The sequence below is a fragment of the Echiichthys vipera genome, assembly GCF_963691815.1.
Source record: "Echiichthys vipera genome assembly, chromosome: X".
NCBI lineage: Eukaryota > Metazoa > Chordata > Actinopteri > Perciformes > Trachinidae > Echiichthys > Echiichthys vipera.
The window spans coordinates 18,294,601-18,318,064 of NC_139825.1; the positions used below are offsets into that span (position 1 = coordinate 18,294,601).

Consider the following 23,464-nt stretch of genomic DNA (forward strand, 5'->3'; position numbering starts at 1 on the left):
CTTTTACCCCATCTGTTCCCTCTTTCTACTTGCCTCTACTTTCCGCTATTCAGTGTGTTAAGTTGGTTATTTTACAAAAGTGGTCATAGAAAATAAATAAAAATATTTTCCAGAATGCCATTTCATATGACCCAGATGTCACCTCTTTACCAGTATTCTGTAGCCATATGCCACTGCAGTCCATCTTTCTTTTTTCTTCCATGTTGTCTCTCATACTTTTTTATAATGTCCTCCTCCCCTCACTTTTTCTTTAGCACTTCAGCTTTTCACTGATGCAGTAACCATAGTGATCATGGTGTGTGTAAATAAATACATAAATAAATACATAAAAACAAATAAATACATAAATAGTTCCTTCTTTAAATAAATACATGTTTGTCAGATAATTTGCCTAGGCAATACTGATACTCTGAAAACAGTCTCACAGCTTAAAATAAAAGTTCTCATTTATGATTTCAGAGAGAGAAAATTCTTGAGACTAAATGGCAATTTTGGTGACAGATATCTTTCTTTACTCTTTCTAATTGCACAACAGCTTTCATGCTGAAGTCTGAAAACTCTCACAAGTGTGGAAAAAAAGTGTTCCAAAAACAGCAAATTGAGTTCAAATTTTGACAATGGGATTTCTTTTCAAAAAGATAATGAGGTGGTGCTCTTGTCTTTAAGGAGTACACAGTGCTGGCAGTGCCAGAGGGTGAGAAGAGGAGGCTGAGTAAGAGGAGGAAGCAGTTTAGACGTCTCTGCAGAGGAGAAGCTGTGCTAGGACCGTTCTTCCTCAGGATTTCCTGGAGCGTAGTAACCCGCCAGTTGCCTGAAACGTGGACCCCAGTCGCTGAGGTAGGAGAAATCCTGCTCTGAGGTGGTGGACACCGTGTGGATGGAGCTTAGTGAGAGTGCTGGTGAACTTGTGCCCTCAAAGGCATACGTCTGGAAGGAGTCATACGGCGGCACAGACAGGTCAGCATCAGCCTGTTCCACCTTCTTTCGGATGTAGCCTTTGAATAGGGAGAAGTCTGCTGCAGCTGCTGCGGCTCCCTCTGCACTACCACCAACCCGGTTAGCCTGTATCCACTGCGGCAGTGAGCGGATATCTGGACCAGAGTCACAGCTCTTGGCCTCTGGAAAGTCATAGAGGTTCCTCAGGGCACTCATGTCATATGCCTGAGTGTCCTGCTCCCCTCCGCCTTCATCATTGTACTTGATGACGTTATCCCTCATGTCCTCCTCATCCTCCGCCATCCTCTGGCCCTTCCTGTGACGTTTCAGGGTCAGGATCAGCAGGACAAGGACTGATGGAGAAGAAGACAAGACAGAGAAAGACAACGACTGTAAATCCACACTATGGTCAAATAAGTGCAGGTTAATCGAAAAAGCTTCAAAAGAAAAACATTGCTAATAAGTGTTGGCACATGTTGCACCCTCCATGTTTTGCTTGTTTGCAAAAAGGGAATTCCTCTTCATCTTGCTAAGAATAATGACATACCAAGATTCAGGGCATTCAGTACTGAAGAAAACTGTAGGAAAATAAATGTGCTAAATGTGTGCACGGTGCATGCTTCACATCAGACATGCACTACGCAGATATCGATTGAGTGACTGTTACCAATACAGTCTTTTGGACAGGAAAAAAATCACCATTTACAGATAAGGCTGCCAATATAGTGAATTTTTGAGCTGACAATGCAAAGGTCAGTATCACTCACTTACAATAAAAGAAATGGCTACATAACACCATTTCCAAATCACCCCAAGCATCGTTTTCTGTATTATATGTTCTGTAAAAAACATTTTTAATTTGGGCACATTTCAGAAAACATATACGCAAATACCTATAGACACAGATATAGGCCAATATAATCATTGAAGCTCTTACTGTGCATTATGGATACACAAGCTACATTCATAGGAAAGTTTCTGACTACTCCCAATGTAATTTTGATTTCACCTCTCAGACCAAAGGCACAGTAGGGAAAGATAATATATTATTAAGATAATATATTATTAAGTTTTATATTTCAAATGCATGAGCATTGATCTTTCACAATCCTGATTGCCTTGGCCAGATATATGATTCTAAAGTCCTAATGGAGAGCAATCTGTACATCAATACTCATCCAAGTTAAAAAGAAGACTAAGACTCTGTGGTTACATCACCATTCAAAACCAGAGGCAAACACCTACAGTACAAAGAGAAAGAAATGCCCTGTAAAATTAAATCAGGATTAAAGAAGGGAAAGCAATTGAGATGGATCACTTTATAAACTAATGAGACAGGAGGAACACAAAGGCTGTATGCAGGGATAAATCAATGAGGCTTTAATTTCAGCTTAGTTTTTTTAATTACTGCCTACATTTGTGATTAGACAAGTCTCACTTAGCTCCAACACCCAACCCTCGACTCCATCAGCCCTCCTCTGGGCTGCTACTTTCCCCATGAAACCTCCAGTATATTTGTCTCAGACTTGCAGCAACGTCAAATGTCATTTTCAGTGATGATAACATCATATTATAAACATTTATGAATTAATTATGCATACTAGGGAGCATGATAAATATCATCAACTCCATTTACAATGGTCTTGTGCATAAACAACAATCAAGCCTCTTTTTGATCAAGTAATTAATGAGCAAATAAGGATGTGGACAGGGATTGTTATACACAACCCGGTCTCACATCAAGATGTGTAATAGCTCTAAAAATAAAATATATCTACGTTTGTTATGCATATTCTTTTCTAAAGGCCTGCATCCCAGTCACATAACTGCCAAGCGTCTGTATATGAAAACAAAAGAACATGGTGGACATCATTCTATTGTCAGTGGAAAATGCCTTATTTTAATAGTTTTAATATTAAAATTAATTTTGATAATGTTTCTTGCAAGAAAGGAGCATTTTATTTTCATAATCTTCCTTCACTTAAAACCCATGCTCCTGGAGGGCCACTGTCCTGCATGTTTTAGGTTTCTCCCTGCTCTAAAACACCTGAGTCTAACGATTATTAAACCCCTGAAAAGCTCATGCTGCTTACATATAACAAGCAGAGCATTAGAATCAGGTGTGTTAAAGCAAGGAGAAACCTAAAACATGCAGAACAGTGGCCCTCCAGGAGTAGAGTTCCCCACCCCTGACCTAAAGGTTGAATTTGGATTCCATTAATTTCCTATGAAGGAGGCGGTAGCACCCAATCTAGTGGCAGCACCCAATCTAGTGGCAGCACCCAATCTAGTGGCAGCACCAAATGTAGCGGCGTGCACTGCTCAGGTTTGCCTCTGCCGCTGCGCTCAAAGTTGAAATCAGCTGAACTTTGACCTAGTTGCCGCTAACCTTTCAAAAGCAACAAATGAAGTAGAAGCTTTGAGTGAGATGTCTAGGTTCCCTAGGCAAACACAGAGCGCCATCAAGCTGGCTAGAGAGAGGAAGTAAGAAAAAGTCCTAAACTATTTAACGTTACATTAAAGTCCTATCACAATCTCGGAAGAAAATGTTATGCTTTGAGGTGGAGAAGCAGTCACACCAGGTTTGTGAATAGGCAGTTTATGAGCTAATGGTTGTTTTAATATGTAATATACTGCGTTGATTCAGCCATTTACTGGGTCTCTGCCCCCATCCTCGTGGTGAACCCAGCAAAAAAAGCTTATGTGAAGGCCCCTTCAGTTGGTGTTTAAAGGTGGTTGGCCTTTAAAAGTTGCATTACTACTGATCCAGTCCGCTACCTGCAAAACTGTGATTCATTTTATTTGTAATAATTATTGTGTTCACACACCCAACATCTTTACTTTATCTTAATATAGGATATCTAGATACCATGTCATTTCTAGTTGTCTGACCACAGTAACAGCTACTCTATGTATATACATATATATATATATATATATATATATATATATATATAGTACATGACATGAAAGTGACATGAAAAAGTTCTGATATCTGGTATTGGAGTAGATGACGATATATAATATATAGATATAATATGACATTAAATCTAAAAACCGTTATACAAGAATGTGTGAATTCACAGTGCATTAATCCTTCTCTATACATGATAATTAATCAAATAAATGTAATTCTTCCCACTTCACATTATCATATGAATTAGTAGGAGTTATGAGTGGCCTTTTTAAGTGTCAGGCTTATTAATGAGGAATTTCTGAGACACAGTACTCAGATTAATAGATTAAAAGGTTTTTCCTTTAATTATTAAGCTTTAATTGGTAGCAGGATGTGTTTCCTGTGGTCAGCTATGGACTGTGATACTGTTTAACAGTGAAAATGGAATAATCCTTTTTTCTTACCTCTCAGTTGGGGCAATAAGCAACTGTTCTACAAGGATGCCAGTGAAGGGACATTTAGATAGATCATTAAACAGTAGTCACCATGCATCTTGTGGAACAGATAGCCTGTTGCCCAAAACAAATGCCTTTAAGTCCACAGAGATAAAAAATACTATCAATTATAGTGAGGCCTGCGCTTTTTGGGATGGCACAGATTGTTTGATGCTCTGAACCCACAAGAACACCCATCGATACGTCCTGAAAATAAAATATGCCCACATTGTTTCTCAGTCTAACCAGACTGTATGTGTTGTGCAATTTACACATGTTTAAGCACATATATTAGGAGGCATGAAAAAAGCACTTTTTCAAAGTGACCTTGAAAGTCATGATGTGGCTATAAAATACCATATTTACCTGCCGCAACAGCAACGTTGGTATCGTTTTCACCGTGTGTGTGTGTGTGTGTGTGTGTTTCATCAATATCACCCAATGTGTCAAGGCTGGTGTGCTCTCACCACTTTCCTTTCATCACCTAAAGCATCTTTTGCTTTTTCTTGCTCCAGAGAAATTTGAATAAATACATCAGTTTCAAACATAATCTGTACATATGACTTGTTGTTACTCCTGGTAATTGTCTGTAATTGGTATGAATGGCCTCAAAAATATCTTGCAGAATGTTCCTTGCCTAAACAGCTGTGCCGGCCTAAAGAGCCTTGCTGATCTTGAATGGAGATTTTATGCAGTATCCCTGACTGATAATGTGCTATCATTCTCCTCTTACATTGTTTGCTGGGCTCCATTGAGGCAAGCGGTGTCTGTAACCATTATGTTTATTCTTCTCTATGAATGGGGTGAATTAATTGCCACCGGGTTGAGGAAACCGTCATGGTTTGTGTTAAATTGTGCTGCAAATAGCCATGCATACTAAACGAGCCCTGAGACAATTACTCTAAATTCACACTAATGAGTACAGTAATAGGAGGTAGAAAACTTGATGTCCTGAACTCCCCCATACGTGCAGGTCATATTATTTCTTCACTTAATAGTATTGAAGAAGTGACAGCATGTAGCAGTTCAGTCTCCAAGCAAAGAGGATCAGATAACCTCACTTCTGAAAAACCCTTCCTCACTGATAACATGTGAGTGTCACTGCCTATTAAGTACACAGATGCTTAAGCTGTAAGATATTGGAAACCTATTTAGTCCTTTGGAGATTAGCATGTCTCAGGGTATTTTTTTACAACACCAGGTACAACATTTACCTTAGTGGAAAGAATATACACCTGTGTAAAGCTGCCTCCTATGCATACAAATCTGGTCCCCATGTGTACAGATGTTTCGATAAGCGCTCCTGCCAAGACAGTTATTTTACCCTTGGGCTGCGCTGGTTGCCCCCACCCAGGAGTTCATCACAACCAGATGGGAGGTAATTGGAATGGATGCATGCAGATGCTGCGACGCTGTGGAATGGATTCATCACATCAGGCCTATAAATTAACTGATGGAGGGACTGTTTGTTTGTAAGGTAATTAGGCAGAAATTTGTTTTCATTTTTCTCATAATCCAACAATTGATGTAATTGGAGTTAATATGTGAGGAGTGATTTGTATAAGCATGTGTATTCGTGCTTAGCATGCTTGAGCAGACACACACTAAAGGTGTGTGTGTGTGTGTGTGTGTAAGATAAGATAAGATTGCAACCGCATGCTCCTGTCCGTTATTCACACCACACAATACTTATGAAAACATTAATCACACTGATCCCAGACCTTGCAACCCTGAGATCTTACTGTCCACATGATGACTGGCAAAAGACTGACACTATAAGAATTATACATAGCATGATTTCATTAGTAGAATCGAAATGGCACTAAATATTGAATGCAATACTACTTTAAGCATCACAGTCTTTAGCATATATCACTCTGGAAAATGCACGTTTTAATCTAACTCACCAAGACTGCAATGAAAAAGTGTTTGCCCCACATAACTCATGCACAGTGTCTAGTTTTTCACAAGTTTAAAAGCCAGGGAACTGTTTTCAACTCCAACAGTCTTTTAGGGGATGCCATCAAGCCCAGAACACCAAAACCATGATACACTGCAAACACAGTTTTTTTTATAGCCAGCAGAGGTGGCCTCAGATTTGTGCATAACATTTTTGTTGAGGCTTTTGAATCCATGATGAATAAATGATGCTCTGCTTTTTGAAGTTCCCTCCAGTAGATGGTTTGGTTAATGGAGACAGAGTTTTAACAACTCTCCTTTTAATAGCTCTTAAAAGAAATAGATAGCAATGTTGGTTAAAGTTACTTGGGGTCACATCATCCATCATTCACTGCCTGCAGAATATTAAACACATGTAGGCGTGAGCCGGGGAAACAAAACACAATGACAGCGTTGCTATATATTTCTGTCACTGAGGAATGGGATGCTAAGATGTAGAGTGGGGGGAAAACGAGAAGTTAACTTATAAAATTTTCAGATATGACAATACTAACCCTCTTCAGGCTCTCAGAGGCCGAGCATTTGCATGCATCTGTATTTTAGTGTGTGTATGTGTCTGTGTGTAAAAATCAGAGAATGTCTAGAAAGACTTGTCTATTTAAAGCCTTCTGTTCCAGAGGTATACAAGTGCTGAGGCAGCTCTTGTGCTTGTTTGCTCACTCTCTAACCCCCATCCACTTCACTTACATTCATCGCATCTCTGGGTTGTGTTCCAAGGATCAAAGTAGCTGGATGTCATTCATAAACCCAGGGATCATCTGTGCTCCTGTCTAAACAAAAGCCTTCTCCTCAGAAAGGTGCCATTAAAATGTCCAACAGGAAAGCCGCTCATAAAAGATGAAAAGTTGATCTTCTTTTTATGTAATTTGACTGCAATTTCCCCCCTGAAATATAGATAACTTCTATAAGTGTTCATTCCATCAAAAAAAATCCATGCTTGGTTGCATGTTTTTGAGCAGCAGACATTTAGGTCTGCACCTAAAGACTTTAATTTAATAAATAAATAAAAATAAAAATTAACATATAACATAAGTAAATAATTAAGGTACAATGAGACAAAATAGAGTAAAAAAAACCTGTACATAATAGTAAAAGTAATTGAAGAAAAGAAAGGTTTTGTGTGTGTGTGTATATAGGGGGGGGGGGGGGGGGGGTTCTCTCCTTCCAAGTATTAGGAAGCATCCTTAGCATCATCAGGAATAACAGTAAGACTATTACTAATAAAACCCGACAGTGGGTCCCAAGTTTTGTGGTGTTCAAAGGTGAGGTTGTTGATAATTGTGAGTCCAAGGTATTTGGAATGGTAAACTCTCTCTCTACTGTTTTGTTGTTAGTGATAATGGATTGGTGGGGTTGTGGGGAACCAAAGACCATTTCTTTTGTCTTTCTGAAGTTGAGTTTGAGATAGTTTTTTCCGCACCTGTAACAGATATGGAGTGAACCCAATTGCAGCACAGATGAACCAGGTATTCGTTTTAAAACAGTCTTTATTCAGCAGGTAAAAGCAGGTACACTGCTGACCAGGGGAGGGCAGCAGAGAACTGGATCCAGAGCTTGAGATGATTTCACCAGAGAATGTGAGCTGTAGTTGCGGATGAAGTGACGGTAAAAGTTTGCAAACCCCGGAAAACGCTGAAGCTGTTTTGCGGTTTTCAGGAACAGGCCTTGAAGTGACAGCAGAGACTTTGGCTGGGTCCATCTGGATGTTGCCTTGTGCCACAATGTTCCCCAGGAAAGACACTGAAGACACATGGAACTAACATTTCTCTGCTTTCCCATACAGGGAATTCTCCAGGAGGCGCTGAATGACGGACTGGACATGATGAATGTGTGAGGAATGTGTGAGGATGTCATCAAGATAAACAAAGACATATCGATTGAGCATGTCTCTGAGCACATCGTTTATCATTGCCTGGAAGACGGCAGGGGCGTTGGTCAGGCCGAACGGCATTACGAGATACTCATAGTGTCCAGTTAGGGTGTTGAATGCCGTCTTCCACTCATCTCCTTCTCTGATGCGGACGAGATGGTAGGCGCTGCGCAGGTCAAGTTTGGAGAAAATGGTGGCCCCCTGGAGCAGTTCGAAGGCAGTGGAGATGAGTGGAAGTGTGTAACGGTTCTTAATGGTGATATCATTCAGTCCTCTGTAGTCGATGCAGGGTCTCAAAGTCTTGTCCTTCTTCTCAACGAAGAAAAAACCCGCTCCAGCAGGAGATAAAGAAGGACAAATGATGCCCGCGGCCAGGGAGTCATTGTAAGTCTCCATGACTTTTCTCTCGGGCTCAGAGAGAGAGAGTTCAGGTGCCCCTTAGGAGGTGAGGTACCAGGCAGGAGATCTATGGCATAGTCATAGGGGCGGTGTGGGGGCAGAGACGTAGCTCTGGCTTTACTGAAGACCTTGCAGAAATCGTAGTATTCAGGTGGCACCCCGGAGAGGTCAGGTGAAGAGCTGGAGCTGGTACTGGAAGAGTGAAATGGAGCATGCTGCAGGCACCTTTGATGACAGGAGGAGCTCTACTCCAGAATGGCCCCAGTCGATGTGAGGGTTGTGAAGATGGAGCCATGGATACCCCAGGATGAGAGGCAGACAGGAAGAGCTTAGGATGTGGAACTGGACTGTCTCGTGATGATTACCAGAAAGGAGCAGGTGAACCAGGGAGGTCTGATGCGTGACAGTGCCCAAGATGTGTCCATCTAAGGCTCTAGCAGGAACCGGATGAGGCAAAGGAACCCGTTTGAGACCTAGCTGAAGGACCACCTACTCATTAATGATACAGGCATCAGCCCCAGAGTCAATGAAGATGGCCAAGATGTGGGGGTCACCTGGAAGGAGAAGGCGGCCTTGAAACAGAGGTCTCTAACTTTGGGGAGGTGACAGGGCAGTTGCGCTCACCAGGATCTCCCCAACTACTGGAACAGTTGGAGATGTAATGTCCTACTGCCCCAAAATAGAGGCAAAGATTAGCCTTGCGGCAGCGCCCCCTCTCTTCCAGGGAGAGGGTGGTGCGACCCAACTGCATGGGTTCAGGATCCTCAACCTGCTGATGAACATAAGCTGGTTCTCCAGAAGAGGGGACAGACACAGCAGATGGTGAGAGCTTGGAGAAGCGGGCTGCTAGCTGTTGCATCTGTCCGGCTAACGCCGCTAGTGCTCATCCATGAGTCTCAGCAGCTTGTCTGATTTCAGCAGCAGATGCAGTCATCATGGCCTCATGCTGCTGCAGGACCCCCTCAAGTGGTGTGGGATTGACTGCTGGGTTCATAGCTGGCCAGATTGTACTGTAACGGATATGGAGTGAACCCAATTGCAGCACAGATGAACCAGGTATTCGTTTTAAAACCGTCTTTATTCAGCAGGTAAAAGCAGGTACACGGTTGACCAGGGGAGGGCAGCAGAGAACTGGATCCAGAGCTTGAGATGATTTCACCAGAGAATGTGAGCTGTTGAGGTGAAGCTGAAGCTAGGTAGGTCTTTTGGTGGAGCAGAAACAGGCCAGGCGCCAACCAGCCACAGGCAGATGAGGAACAGAAAACAGGCAGGCAATACTCGTGGTCAGGGACAGAAGGCTGTGGGATTTACCGGGGCTTAGACGAGAGGCGAAGGTCAGAGGCAAGTCGGGTCGATACCAGGTAAGCAATCCGGCAACAAGAGCTGGAGAGTCAGGCATGAGAGCGAAGACAATCTGGCAAAGAGTGAGTGGAGTGAGGCTGCATATATACTGGCTTGATTGGAGATGGTGAGCAGGTGAGAGCAGCAGGTGAAAGCTGTAGACTGATCAGGGGTATGGCTGAGCAGCAGATTAGGGGAGGAGCCGAGCAAACTGTGACAGCACCACTGGGTGAAGTGCGAGACTTTGGGTGTTTAGGAAGGGGCTTAGGACACAACCCTGTGGGGTTCCTGTGTTGGAGGTGAGTACAGGTGTAGTTGTTGTGCTTGTTGTTGTGTTTACCCAGATGGTCTGTTGGTGAGGAAGTTGTGGAGGAGATGGATTGGGTGGGAGGGGATGTTGAGGTGGAGCACTTTCTGGATCAGCAAGTGTCTCTGGATAGTATTGAATGCAGAGCTGAAATCAGCAAATAGTATCCTGGCAGTTGTGCCTGGGGGATCCAGGTGTTAACAGACGTGTGGCAGGATGGTGTGAAGCAGCAGGTACTCCAGGCACTTCATCAGGATGGATGTGAGGGTGATGGGACGGTAGTCGCTTGGATCTTTGGATCGTGGTTTCTTGGGTACTAGAATAATTATAGCGGTTTTCCAGGGGATGGGGATTTAACATTGATGGTATGAGTCAATTGATTATTCCAGAAAGTTCAGTGACACAGGTCTTTATCACCATTGCTTAGATCCCTTCAGGCCCTGGAGCCTTGCCTGGCTTGCATCTCCTCAGTTGCTGCCTGTCATCCTCCCTGAGAAGGGTACTGGGTCGTTTGGGTTGAGTAGGGGGAGTACATCCTGTCTGCGACACTCTTCCGAGTAGTTGTCTGCGTCGAAGTGGTTGAAGAAGTTGTTCAGCTGATGTTCTTGTTTCGGTGAAATTCGAGTGCTGGATCTGGGTGCACCTCCAGTCAGTGTTTTGGCCATCTGAAAGGCTTGATTGTTGTTCATGAAGCTGAATCTTTGTTCCAGTTTATTCTTATATTGTAGTTTGGCTTTGAAGACCTAATTTTTTACTGCCAGGTTTGCTGCACTGAGAGCTGTCCAGTCCTTGAGCTTGAAGGCTGTATTTTTCCTTCAGGCTTTTCCTAAACTGTGGTGTAATCCATGGTTCAGAGTTGGGGTATCTTGTTACTTTCTTTACTGGTATGGTGGTCTGGATACAGAAATTGATGGTGTGTATTGATGGAGACCCTTTCATATAATTTCCCATCAAAATGCCATTGCTTAATTATTATTTTGGGGCACTGTTCGTTCAGCACCACAACTGTGCTAGTTTCCCCATCCCTTAGTATTTATTTGACAAATTTAATGTCTGTTAGTTTTAAAAAAATAAAGAAAAAACCTCCCTTGTGACTGTTACCTTGTTGTGGTAAGGGAGCTTGTGTACCTCAGTAAACCCTGAAAGAGCTATGCAACTCAGAGTGGGAGGCAACTCCTGACAGGTTTTACCTAACTGGACAGGTCATGGGCGAGGAATCAGAAAAAACACAGTCAAACAACCTTTCTTGATAGAGCCTTTTGAGGAACCCAATATATTTCTATGAGAAAACGTATCATTTAAAGATCCACATGGTGGGCGGGAATCATCCTGAACAAACGGCTGCCATCTTCACAATTCGAGTAGCTGTTGGTGGCGAATTGTCAAGTTACCCACAGAGACTACTCATGCCAATTTACATGCTTGTATCACCAAATAAACCATTATATCACTTAACTGCTCCACTAAGGTGTCAGCCATCTTGAAATTTCAAATGTTTCTGAGAATTTTCTTTTCAAGTGATCCATGGAGACTGCTCATGCCAACTTTCACGCTTGTATTGCAAATTGAAAGATTGTAGCAATTATCTCTTGGCTATTAGGCAGGCTGTATTTTTAATACAGGTCATTAAGCATTTTGAGGCCCTTATCTGGCCCTATGCGAAACGTAGGATTGGTGCAGGAAGGGAGAAACGCATAATTATTCAAAACTGGGTCAGGGGTCGAAGCCCTGTGCAAGCTGTGCTGATTCCTGAAGTGGATCCAGATTTGGCATTAGTGACCAGATTAGGTGAAAATTTATGGGCAATTATGGGGAGCTGTGAGCAAATCATAGAAAGCAAAGAGCAGGGAGAAGATGTTATCTCAGTATGAGCCCTGGGTGGGCAGACATCTGCAACTTCACCGCGAGTGCTCGTCCCTCTTCAGATTTAGGGACTTGGAGAATATGTTTTTTGACTCGGGCTGGATTATTCTGCCAAATAAAAGTGTTAAATTGTTGGTCTAGATAAGCAAAAAAACAATTTATAAAGACAAATAGGAAGGTGTTGAAAAAGATACAGAAACTTCTGTAGAAGGACCATCTTTATAAGATTAACCTGGCCTGCAAGGAACAGGGGAAGGCCCACCCATGTAGACAAGTCTGACTTGCATTTATCTAATAGCAGCTGAAAGTTCTTTTGAAAAAGGTCCCTGAAGGAGCTGGTGATAAACACCCCCCAAATATTTGAACCCAGCTGTTTTTAAGCGAAAAATGGATTGTGGGAGTGATCTCACCAAGTTGTTGACAAAAAATATCTCACTTTTCTGAATATTCGATTTATACCCCGATAAATGCCCAAACTGATCCAGAATAGATAAAACAGGAGAAAGGGAGAATGTGGAGTTTGAAATAAATTAGAGGACGTTGTTCGCATATAAGGAAAATTTGTGGACTAGACCAGATGGCTAATGGCTCGATGGCTATGTTGAACAACAAGGGCCAAAGCGGACAGCCCTGTCGGGTCCCACGTTTCAGAGGGAAATATGCTGAACGGACACTATTAGTGTTTACAGAGGCAGAGGGGGTTACATACAGAAGCTTTACCAAAGAAATAAATTAGAATCAAAGCCAAATTTCTCCAAAATAAAAATAGAAAACCCCACTCAACCCGCTCGAAGGCTTCAGGAGTCTCCAACCCAGGTGAGAATGTGATGTTGAGCAGCCTTCTGGTGTTGAAGAACGGTGCAGTAATTGGGTTGCATTTAGAAGTATATAGTGTGGTATATAAATCAGAAAAAGACTTACTGATAATCACTGGAACAGAAGTGTGGCTTCTGTCCGGTAGTTGCATTTGAGAGATCAGTCTAGAGGCACTAGCTGCGCCAAGAGTCTCCCAGCCTTATCTCTCTGCTCAAAAAAGCTTTGTTTTGATTGTCGCAGCTGACTCTCCACTACATGTCACTAAGACGCTGTGTTCCGAATGTAGCAGTAGCCGTTTCTTATATAAGGAGGGGGAAGGAGAGGTGGAGTAAGTTCGATCGAGTTTTAACAGTTACTCTGCAATTTCCACCAGCCTAGTTCAGCCCTTCTCATTTGAGAAATATTAATCAATTTAATTTAAGCGCCTCCTACAGAGTGCAACTACTGACATCAGGGGTGTCGGTAAACTCTATGTAAGAGTGTATTTCAGTCTCAACATAATCTTCAGAACTATCCGACAGCAAGCTGAACATCCATGGTGAACGTGGAATTGTATCTTGTGGAAAACTAATGTCAGCTGTGGTAGGATCATGGTCAGAAGTGACTACTGGGTGATATGCAGATGCATTCTCGCAGTCGAGGAGATTTTTATCGAGTTAAAATGAATCAATTCAGGAGAATGTGTGGTGTACATGGGAAAAAGAAGAGAAAGATTTACCATGGGGATTTCTAAACCTCCAAGGATCCAAAATTCCCAACTGTGATGCATATGTTTTTACTATGTGGGATGATTTGGATAGTGTAATCTGTGTAGGGGAAGATCTGTCGAGAGTCACATTCTGCACCAGGTTGAAGTCCCCAGCCATGATAATGTTGTGACTGTTGCCGATTTTTGCAAATAGCTTCGTGAAAAACTGTTCACCACTGGTGTGTTCTGAAGCGCTGTCAGTATCTAGGATTACATTTGTTGGCTCAAACAAGACCCTTTTATGAACGATGATGGCTGCCCCTCTAACTCTATCTGCACATTTCGAATGGAATAAGTCCATCCATGCCCTCTTAATACATGGGCTGTCAACTGATGTCATGTGTTTTCTGCAGACATCACATCCACCTAAAAGTGAAATTCATGTGTAAAAACATCCCAGGGTCTTTTTAGGAAAATTCAGTCATCAAATAAGCCACTTAGACAATTTTTTTCATGTATGAACTATTCACATAGATTTTCCGGAGAGATGCTAACAGCTTTTTTAACCACTAATACTGCTCCAAATAACACCAAACCTCTGCAGTAGCAGGATAAGTATCTTTACACATAAAATGAAGCACCAACAACGCAGTATGTAATAAAAGAGTGTTTTTAAAGACTTACCTGCTGGCCCCGGTACCAGCTGCTCCATTCAAGTCAATTACCAAATGCAATCCAAAGGGAAGGATCCGTTGTGGTTTGTGGCAGTTTGGTGAAACATAACTTAATAATAGATGGTAAAAGATTTGGAAAAGTCCCACACAGCTTTCCCTGCAGTACCGAAACATTACGCAGACCTCAGGGGGCAGGGGTCAGGGGACGGGGTGCGTGTGTTGCTGTAAGATGCACAGGGAAAGATGTCAAGCCTGCAACTTGAAGTGAAGAGAGACAGAATGGTTCGTGTTTGTATCTTTCCTGGCTGCGAAAACAAAAATGAAAGCTTACAACTCAGAAACTTTTCATAAGCTGCAATTGAGGTACGATGACCATACTCTGATAAACCAGTGGCTTATTGTTTTAAACTGGACATTGAGACATCGGTTGAGACGCTTAGGCAGTGGGATTACCGTGTCTGCCACAAACCACAATTTTTATGTGTTTGGCTGGAATAAATCATCAATGGGCTCCTTCCCTGTAGATTGCACTTGGTAGTTGACTTGAATGGAGCAGCTGATACCGGTGCCAGAAGGTAAGTCTTTCAAAACTGTTTTCAATACACTCCGTTTTCACATACTACATTGTTGGTGCTTTGATTAATGTGTTGGGACTCTAATCATGCTACTGCAGAGGTTTGGTGTTATTGGGAGCAGAATTAGGTTATAAAAAAGACGTTTTAATGCATTCAACTCGCCGCCCCGAGCTGACCCATGTCAGCCTCAGCAGGCTGTTAGTGACTCTCTGGAAAATCGAATCTATGTTAATAGTTCACACATGAAAAAAATTGTCTTGATTGCTTATTTAATAAACGGATTTGCCTAAAAAGACCCTGGGATGATTTTCACCAGAATTTCACTTTAAGGTGCTGTAACTGTGTCAAGACCTTACCAGTTTTGATCACGTTGTTCATGCCCTTAGTATTACAGGAAATCAGACGCACTCCAGTACCTGTCTTTACAGCATTAGCCTTAGGAACAATAATAATGAGTTAGATTGACACTGCATGGCCTAATGCTCAGTTTAGGCCAATGCGTCGCAATGCAACAAAACTGTTTTAGAATGTTGCAGTTTAAAGTTGCAGCGCTGTGAACTGACCCGTCTTGTTGCAAATCTAGCCGGCTGATGTTGTCACCAGCGATTCAGCTTGTCAAATCACCAGCGGCTGGTTTTAGAACGTAACACACGTCCCCTGTTTCAACAGCATATCAATCAATTGGAGGCTCAACGAGCTTGTGAGAGAGAGAGAGAGAGAGAGGAAAAAGAGACGGAGAGAGAGATGGAAAGAGAGAGGGTCAAGCGAGTAATACAATGAATAAGGAGAGGGAGCGCCGGCCATAATCCAGAACGAAGCAGTGAATCGGGGAAATACAAAGTTATTTTTCACAACTAGAAATGCAGCTGTAGCAAGTATCTTACTGTCTCTGTCCTCATTTATATTTTATAATGCTACAAATCATATCCAGCTACGAAAACCAGGCTGAAAAGTCAGAGGTTAGAACAGAATTACAAAGAGGCGTTGCTATGGCGATGATCACACGTCACGCCTTGTCTCCTTGTTCTGGACTGGCAGGTTTCAGAACGTTGCAGACCTGCACGTTGCAAGTAATTGCAAGTAATTGCAAGTTTCAACTTGACTCGTTGCAAATCTTTGGTCTGAACTGGGCTTTAAGTATTCTGTAGTGAAGTGGAGTAAGAGAGTGGAGAAGGAGACTAAAACAGAGCAAAAAGTCCCCCACAAAACTCAGAACAAAACAACAACAACAACAACAACAACAACAAAAGGAAATAAAACAATAACATTTGGGACCACTCTGAGGGCTACTCCCATAACAAAGAACATCATCTGAGCTCTCCCTTGCAGCTAACAGCTAAACGGAGCTTCCGGGTCTCTTCCCAAACAATAACATTATTTGACTCTTGGAAAAGAGTCAAACAGGAGGAAAAAGAACAAACAGCAAAAAAACATGTAAATAAATTAGCCAGCCGAGAGCACCAAGATGTCTGGTCACGTGATAAAAATAATAATAATAAAATAAGGCTGGGAAGAAAAAATATAATAACAAACTGAAAACCACATGCAAATGAGCTTCCAGTACATGGCAAGAGAACCGATTAAAGATAAAAAAAAAAAAAAATGAAAATACAGGAATTCAAAAATATCAGAAAACACCGGACCTTGAGTCACCTTAGTGTGTTAAAATGTCCACTTAGCAATTTCTGTTCAAAACTCTTGACAGTCAGATTATCAGCTGTCCGTCAAGACCGTAACTACCTATGCCGCAGTCCAAAAATAAACAGCAGCCCGTCCGGGGCTAGTTAAAGCAGAGCTATACAGTTAGCATCACATGAACTCAAGGTTATCCAGATAGCCTGACAGCGGCTCGTCCGTGGTGAGATCATCAGCCCTCCACGGTCATCCGGTCTCTTCCGTGCGGGTGGATGTAATGAAGCCTTTAGTCTCAGTGACCGAAGAGAGCCTCTTCTTACCTTCGTCCTCCATCACGATGACAAGCCTGGAAGGGTATAGCCGTGGGTTTGAAGCCCAGGTTGTAAAGCTTCCAACATAACCTCTCTGAATTTCTGGCGTTGTTCCTCCACCTCCAGCAGGGAGTTCTCATAGATGCAGATGGGAGAGCCCCTGTACTGTAGCTAGCCTCTCCTGGCTCAGGCTTCGCGTATGATCATCTTCTTCACCTGGTACCTGTGCAGCCTGATAATGACTGGCCATGCTCTATGGCCCTTGGCTTCTCGGATAGCATGCGGTGAGCCCTGTCACATTCTTGCTGTGATTTCATGACACCTTTGCCGAAAACTTCCATGAGCAGCTCCACAAAGAAGGTGGTCCCTCCACTGATTCAGGTAGGCAGACAAGTTTGATATTATTCCACTGACTCCGGGACTCCTGGTCGCTAACTTTAGCATTGCCTGGCGCTCATCTTGTAAATTTGCATTCACCTCGAGGGAGCTCATCTTCTGAGCCTAGTCAGACACTGTGGCGTGGACTTGATCCAACTTTGCTGCGAGCGTTGAAATGGAGGCTTTGAAATCCGCGGATAGGGCTTTAAAGTCAGCAGATAGGTCTTTGCAGTGCTCTTCACAGAGGCTAACGATGGTCGCCATGCTAAACTTGTCGCCTGCCTCATCTAACCTTCGCCCCCTGATCTTTTACAGTCTGTCTGGTTGTATACATAGACATATTCCGGTGGTGTGTCCGTCCAACGAGACAAATATTACTATTTGCTGTGACTTTCGGGGTCCTGAAATGTAAAATTGTCAAAAGTTGCGGGAGTGACACTCAACACACGTATACTCCATCCCAGCCAAACCGAAAGTCCCGTACCTCTTTTGAGTATAATGCTTGTGGTGGTCCTGCTGGAGTAGTTTGACTTTGGAATGACAACAGAAAAGCAATACGTACGATTGGGCCTATCAAGTCATTTATCATACACCCATGCACATATCCCATTATTCATTCATACATGAGTACAGCCAAGTGCTTACCTATGAGGATGAGCATGCAGACCAGTAGTGCTATAAGTGCCCCAGGGCTGAGAGCAGCGCTCATTACATAGGCTGTGGCATTACAGGACTGGATAGCTCCCTCTGTGTTGCAAAAGAAAAAACATAGCATTTACTTAAATATTAAAAAATAGTAATAAGTCACTTCAGTGGGCAAGGATTAAGCACTGTTTTATCAAGAGAAAAAACAGTTTATCATGCATAAATATATTTTTACTCCACTGAAATCCCTGTTGAGGGCCATTTGTCTGCTTTATTTTTCCACAAATATAAGCTGATAAGCACTTTTCTCTGACCAATGGCAGGTAAATTACCTTTTCAGCACTGCTGAAAAGGTAATTTAATTTAATGTGATGATAATGTTTATTATGGTGCAGCTCTTACAGTAGCTCTCACCTGTGTCGCAGCCACAGACATGAATGGTCAGAGTGCCTGTGGAGCTGAGGGAGGGAGGCCCGCTGTCAACCACTAGGATAGGCAGGAAATACACGTTCTGCTCATGACGGTTAAAGCCTGACCGCTGGGTCCGGATGCCAGCTGTGTTGTCTGGGTGGGGGTCAGAGAGAGGTAAAGCAGAGAATTACATATGGGCTATTTAATATTTGAAGAACAAAACCACTTTGTCTGCTCACTAATGTCTGTTTTTACCAGGCTGCAATGGAATTGATCAAAGTCCTTCCAGTGAGTAATTTTTATCACTCCCTTTTGTTCTTCCATGAAGTAAACACTATACTAATGGAAGTAGAAAAAAAACTGGGAGCTTTGATCATGCAGGCCTATTTGACATTATTAAAATGTCAGGACAAATCATAGCTTTCAAGACTTGACACTTGACAATGTAAGATGCTTGCCAACTTCACTGAGAAATGGTCAATAGAGAAGGAAAAGACTGACAGCAAAGCATCATTCTTGTTATACATAGTCTTCAGAAATCAGTTGACATAATGCATAGTTCAAAGACTCCAGAAGGACTCAGGATTGTCAAGTTTAACTTGGGGTTGAATGATCTCACTGGGGAAGAGAACGGCTTTTGTGCTGTTAACATTTATCGTGTGTTTTTTTTTAAGCAAACAAAAACAGGAGAGAAAATATGAAAGCCAATGTTTAAAATTAAACTTCACTGGTGTGTATATGAGCCCTCTCCCGGAGACATAGATAAATGTAAAATAGAATACAGGAGGAGGCTTTGACAAATATTCTGAGAAGCTTTCCGGGTAGACTTGTGGATTCCAAGCAATCCATCTCCTGGAACATATATCACCGTTATCCATGTCGCCCTAGAGCTCCTCTGGCTCATGTAGAACAATATTCATATTACTGTTTATGTACAGGAACATTATGCCCTGAGTTTGTCCTTTTGACTTTAACACAATATTCTCCTCCCTGGCTGTCTGCTTTAGAAAAAGATTCAAGATATATAATATTATAGTATAGTATATATAGTACACTATTATAGCATGAATTTTTGAATCAAAATCAATTAACTTAAAAACTTGGCCATCCATAAAGTTTGATCAGAACAACCTCCCACATCCACCCTTATATCATAGCAGGAAATAAAGTGATATTGCCCTTATTGGAACTTTAAATGACCATATAGATTATGTGAAATGAACCTGACAAGTCATCCAAACTACAACAAACTGTCCTTTTTCTTTGCCTTTGAGAACGGCACATTGGTGCATATATGATCCCTATTGGAAGGCTGCCTTTGTTTGACAAAGTCATAACTAAAAAAGGAGGGAAATAAACAGGATAAATCTGTAACATAAGTCCTCTGTTGTGTATTTTTGTATTTGCGTAACATGCATAGCCTACCCTTAACACAGCGGGATGATGCAGAAAATGTTTTAGCTGCTATTTCCTCTGGTGTACATCACTTGAACAGTCTTACTGTTGTCTGAATGCAAATTATAACTGTCCTTATACAAGTATGGTTAATCCTAAAATAATTGTGGGGATGACTGAAAAGCTTTGAGGCTGAGATAAGACCTGTTTTTTCTCAAAGCTGTGTGTTACATAAACACTAATAATTCAAACCTATTGGATTGAGTTAAACATAGAAAAAATGTCAGAAGCATTTCAGCAGACTACTTGACTCATCTGCTTGAGTAGTTTGGCTTTAGTTCATCACACTAATCAGCTGACCTGAAGATTACTGACCCAAAGCAGGGGAATGCTTTTTACAAATATGGTTTCACTCCTGAAGTTTATTAATTCTTCTGTCCAAAATCTCACAAAGTCAAGACATGATTTGAAACACCAAGAGAAAGAGAAAGAGAAAGAGAAAGAGAAAGAGAAAGAGAAAGAGAAAGAGAAAGAGAGAGGTGCTTACAAAATTGTCTATTGTGAACTAAAAATAGTAAGTTATTTTATATTCATTTACAGGCACAGAGGCACGTAAGAAAATAAGACATGATATATTACAGCCTGAGTAAAAACATACTTGTGCATGAAGGATTACTATGGCAACATTGTGTGGCTGTTACTTTACTTTAGCAAAAAATAAAATAAGGAATAAAAAAATATATACTTTGAATGACACAAGTAAACACCTTCAGCTTACTATGACATGAAATGTCTGGTTAAGCATGATGTGGAACATTATCCAGGTAGCACCTTGGCAGTTTGTCGTGTAGTAGCAACGGTTAATTTAGTAAAGAGGAAGTTTTGCTCTACAGCAACAACTTAAAAGAGTTAAGCAACATGGGGGGCTTTTTCTTCATTGTGTCCCAAGACTCGGAGAAAAAACACAATGTGGGGCCATGATGGGGAAAAGAAGAAGTGACAGATTGAAAGTGACAGGTTGACAAATGTGTCAATGAAAAGAGACACCAGAGTGGAAAAAAAATACGGATTGGAGGATCAAAAGTCTGTGGAGGGTTTTGTCTTTCACCAAAATATATACAGGGTCTCTATAGTTGTGTTTGTGTTCTTGAGTAAACATATGGATGTTTATATGTATGAAAAAGGTAACATTTTAATCAAAGCATCAATATACTGGGATTATTAATTTACCTAATTATATATACACACCATTTCACCTGCGTGCGTGCACACACACACACACACGCACACGCATACACACACAGAGGAGAGAGAGAAAAAATAGCAAAAGGGGCCATTTCTGTCACATGCATTTACGGTATGTGTGCGTACTTTACACAAGGCACATGTTGTGTTTATTCATTCACACGCATGTAAACGGGACTGCAGCAGGCCTCTGTGCCTTCACACTGTGACATTTCCCTTGCTAAGGCTGCTCCCCTGACATTTTCCCAGTGTCAGATCAATCTTGATTTAGCCAGATGTCACATTCACTTAGGTACACAAGCAAGCATGTTTGCAAAAAACAGACAAGCATGAAAAAACTCATCTTCCAGACAAAGCAAATTCCTCACCAGGGAGCACAATGATTTTAATGTCTCCCTATATTGTGCAGATACAAGTAAACGTTGTGTTTTTTAATTAATGCAATTTTCATTATGACACTTGACAAAATGATGTAAACTGGAATTAAGAAAATATTTTGTGTTAAAGTGTTCAAAAAGAGAAAGCCTACTGTTGGGGGAAAAGCTTAGCTTAGTGAGTCTTTGTACAGTCAAGCAAATTTCTTCAGACCAACTGTATAAAACTGACTTGGGATGGCATATATAATACTGTCTAATAGAATCACTCTGCGAAGTGGACCAGAATGGATGATGTTTTAAAAAAAGATTCAGATAATTATGTGTAGTCACAGAAATAAAACTATTATTTCCCACGGCTCCTGCGATTGTCAAATTCTTTTAGAAGTATACTTTTTGAATTATCTCATTTCAAAAATGTTGTTAACCATCTGGTACCTGATAGAGGTAACTATGACATTGTCAAAACACCCCCATATAAAACAAAAACAAGTCTTTCTAACTTACTAAATATTGCCTCAAGGTTTATATTTTCAGGATGCCCTCAAGCATATCACCAAACTAAATCAGGGAAATGTGAGATCATCAGGAAATGTTTCTTCTTTGAGCTTCATCATGATCTTTAACATTTGTCTGTCATGCATAGTTTTGCTGCACCTGCACACATTTAAAACTCCACAGGTCAGAGTCTCAGGTTCGACTCCGACCTGTGGCCCTTTTCTGCATGTCATCCCCTCTCTCCCATCTGTCACTTTTCAGTTGTCCTGAAAATTAATGCATGAAAAAAGGCCAACAAAATAACTTAAATAAATGCAAACAACTCATTAAAACATAACAACCAATCTTACAGACTCCTGCTTGTACCAGTATACCCTGAAAACTGGCTAAACAAATATGCTTCCTCATCAATAACCACAATATAGGACCTTTGCTCTCTCACCTTTGACATCCCACAGGGTGAAGTGTCGATTGCTGGAGGCTTCAGGAGCCAGAGTGAAGTAGAAGCGATGTCCAGACTGTGGCTCATCTTTATCCACTACACTGATGGTATGAATTAACTAAGAGAGAGAAGCAACCAAAGCAGAGAGGAAAATAAAAGGACAAGAAAGAAAATAAACATAGATTAGTTTTCTGCTCAGATACACTCAATGGGAATAAAGAAATGCATATGAAAACACTTAACATTTCAAATGTCTCTTTCATGCAGGAGGGAGTGAGTGTACTTGGATGTAACAGATTCATAAAGTGTTAAGTGAAAGTGCAGTCCAAAGGGACAACAGTCATAAAGAGATGAAAAACTTCTTTCTCCAGAAAGTTGACACTGCAACATAAAAAAATGTCATAATGTTAGAAACGCAAAACTGTCATAAAATGCCTCGCTTAAAAGTATAAGAGAGGGACCTAAGAAAGAACAAAGGCTAAGGACATCAAACAGCCTCTGAAGATCCTTTCACTTTAATACAGGCCTCTCAGTGACAATCCATCCTATGAATCTGCAGCCAGCATCAAGCCAAAAGCTGAAGAACATCCGTCAGCTGTTTCGGTTTTCTTCTTTTCAGTGAGGCTCCTTAACTTGTGAAATATCCTATTGTCTCCACTGAGAATGGCATTTTGTTCTCGCTGTTATAATGATTATTATATATTAGTCTGACTCAAACAGCTGTTCTGCAGCGTAATACAGTGTGCAGCACAGGTGCACTTGTTGAGAAATTGTGGTGCCTAAGGAAAAGGCAGTGAAAATATTATAAACAAAGCTTACTTTTTTATTTTTAGGTGGGCCCTTTTTTTAAGGTGACTAAAGTACTTTTTGCTGCAGCAGCTTCTGTGTCTGTACTCCTTTCGGCTTCTCCAAAATGGCGCCACACTATCTGCCATTAACTGTAGGTAATACACTGACTATCAATATGTAACTCATGCAACCCCACTTCAAAAAGGCAGAACTATGCCTTTAAGGAAAAGTTTTACAGTTATTGAATAGCAGTAGCACAAAACATTGAAATACTTTTTAATTCAGTAAAGTTTTAACACGTTTGCACAGTTTTGTATGCTTGGCCCTCTTTTTTTTATCCCAAACATCAGCTGTGTACATGTACCGTGTCCGTCACAGGATAAAGCATTCACGTAGCACAGATGGCAAATGTCATTGTGTCAATAATACAAAAATGTTTATTCTGGTTTATGAGAAGAGCTGAGTGCTGCCACTGACTTTATGGAAGCTCCCTTTCTTTATTTTTTGCATTATACTTGATAGC

The 23,464-nt window shown here is 41.4% G+C and overlaps 1 protein-coding gene across 1 annotated transcript in view; it reads right to left on the bottom strand.

Moving 5' to 3' along the window:
* Positions 1 to 759: 759 nt before the first annotated feature.
* cdh22 (cadherin 22) overlaps positions 760 to 23,464 on the bottom strand; it is a gene marked incomplete at both ends in the record, with an annotated part of 86,216 nt that continues 63,511 nt past the window's right edge. The window contains 4 exons of the mRNA XM_083938947.1: positions 760 to 1,289; positions 17,788 to 17,889; positions 18,202 to 18,351; positions 22,153 to 22,270. Coding sequence (XP_083795073.1) covers positions 760 to 1,289; positions 17,788 to 17,889; positions 18,202 to 18,351; positions 22,153 to 22,270 — 900 coding nt within the window. The remainder of the gene's footprint in view (positions 1,290 to 17,787; positions 17,890 to 18,201; positions 18,352 to 22,152; positions 22,271 to 23,464) is intronic.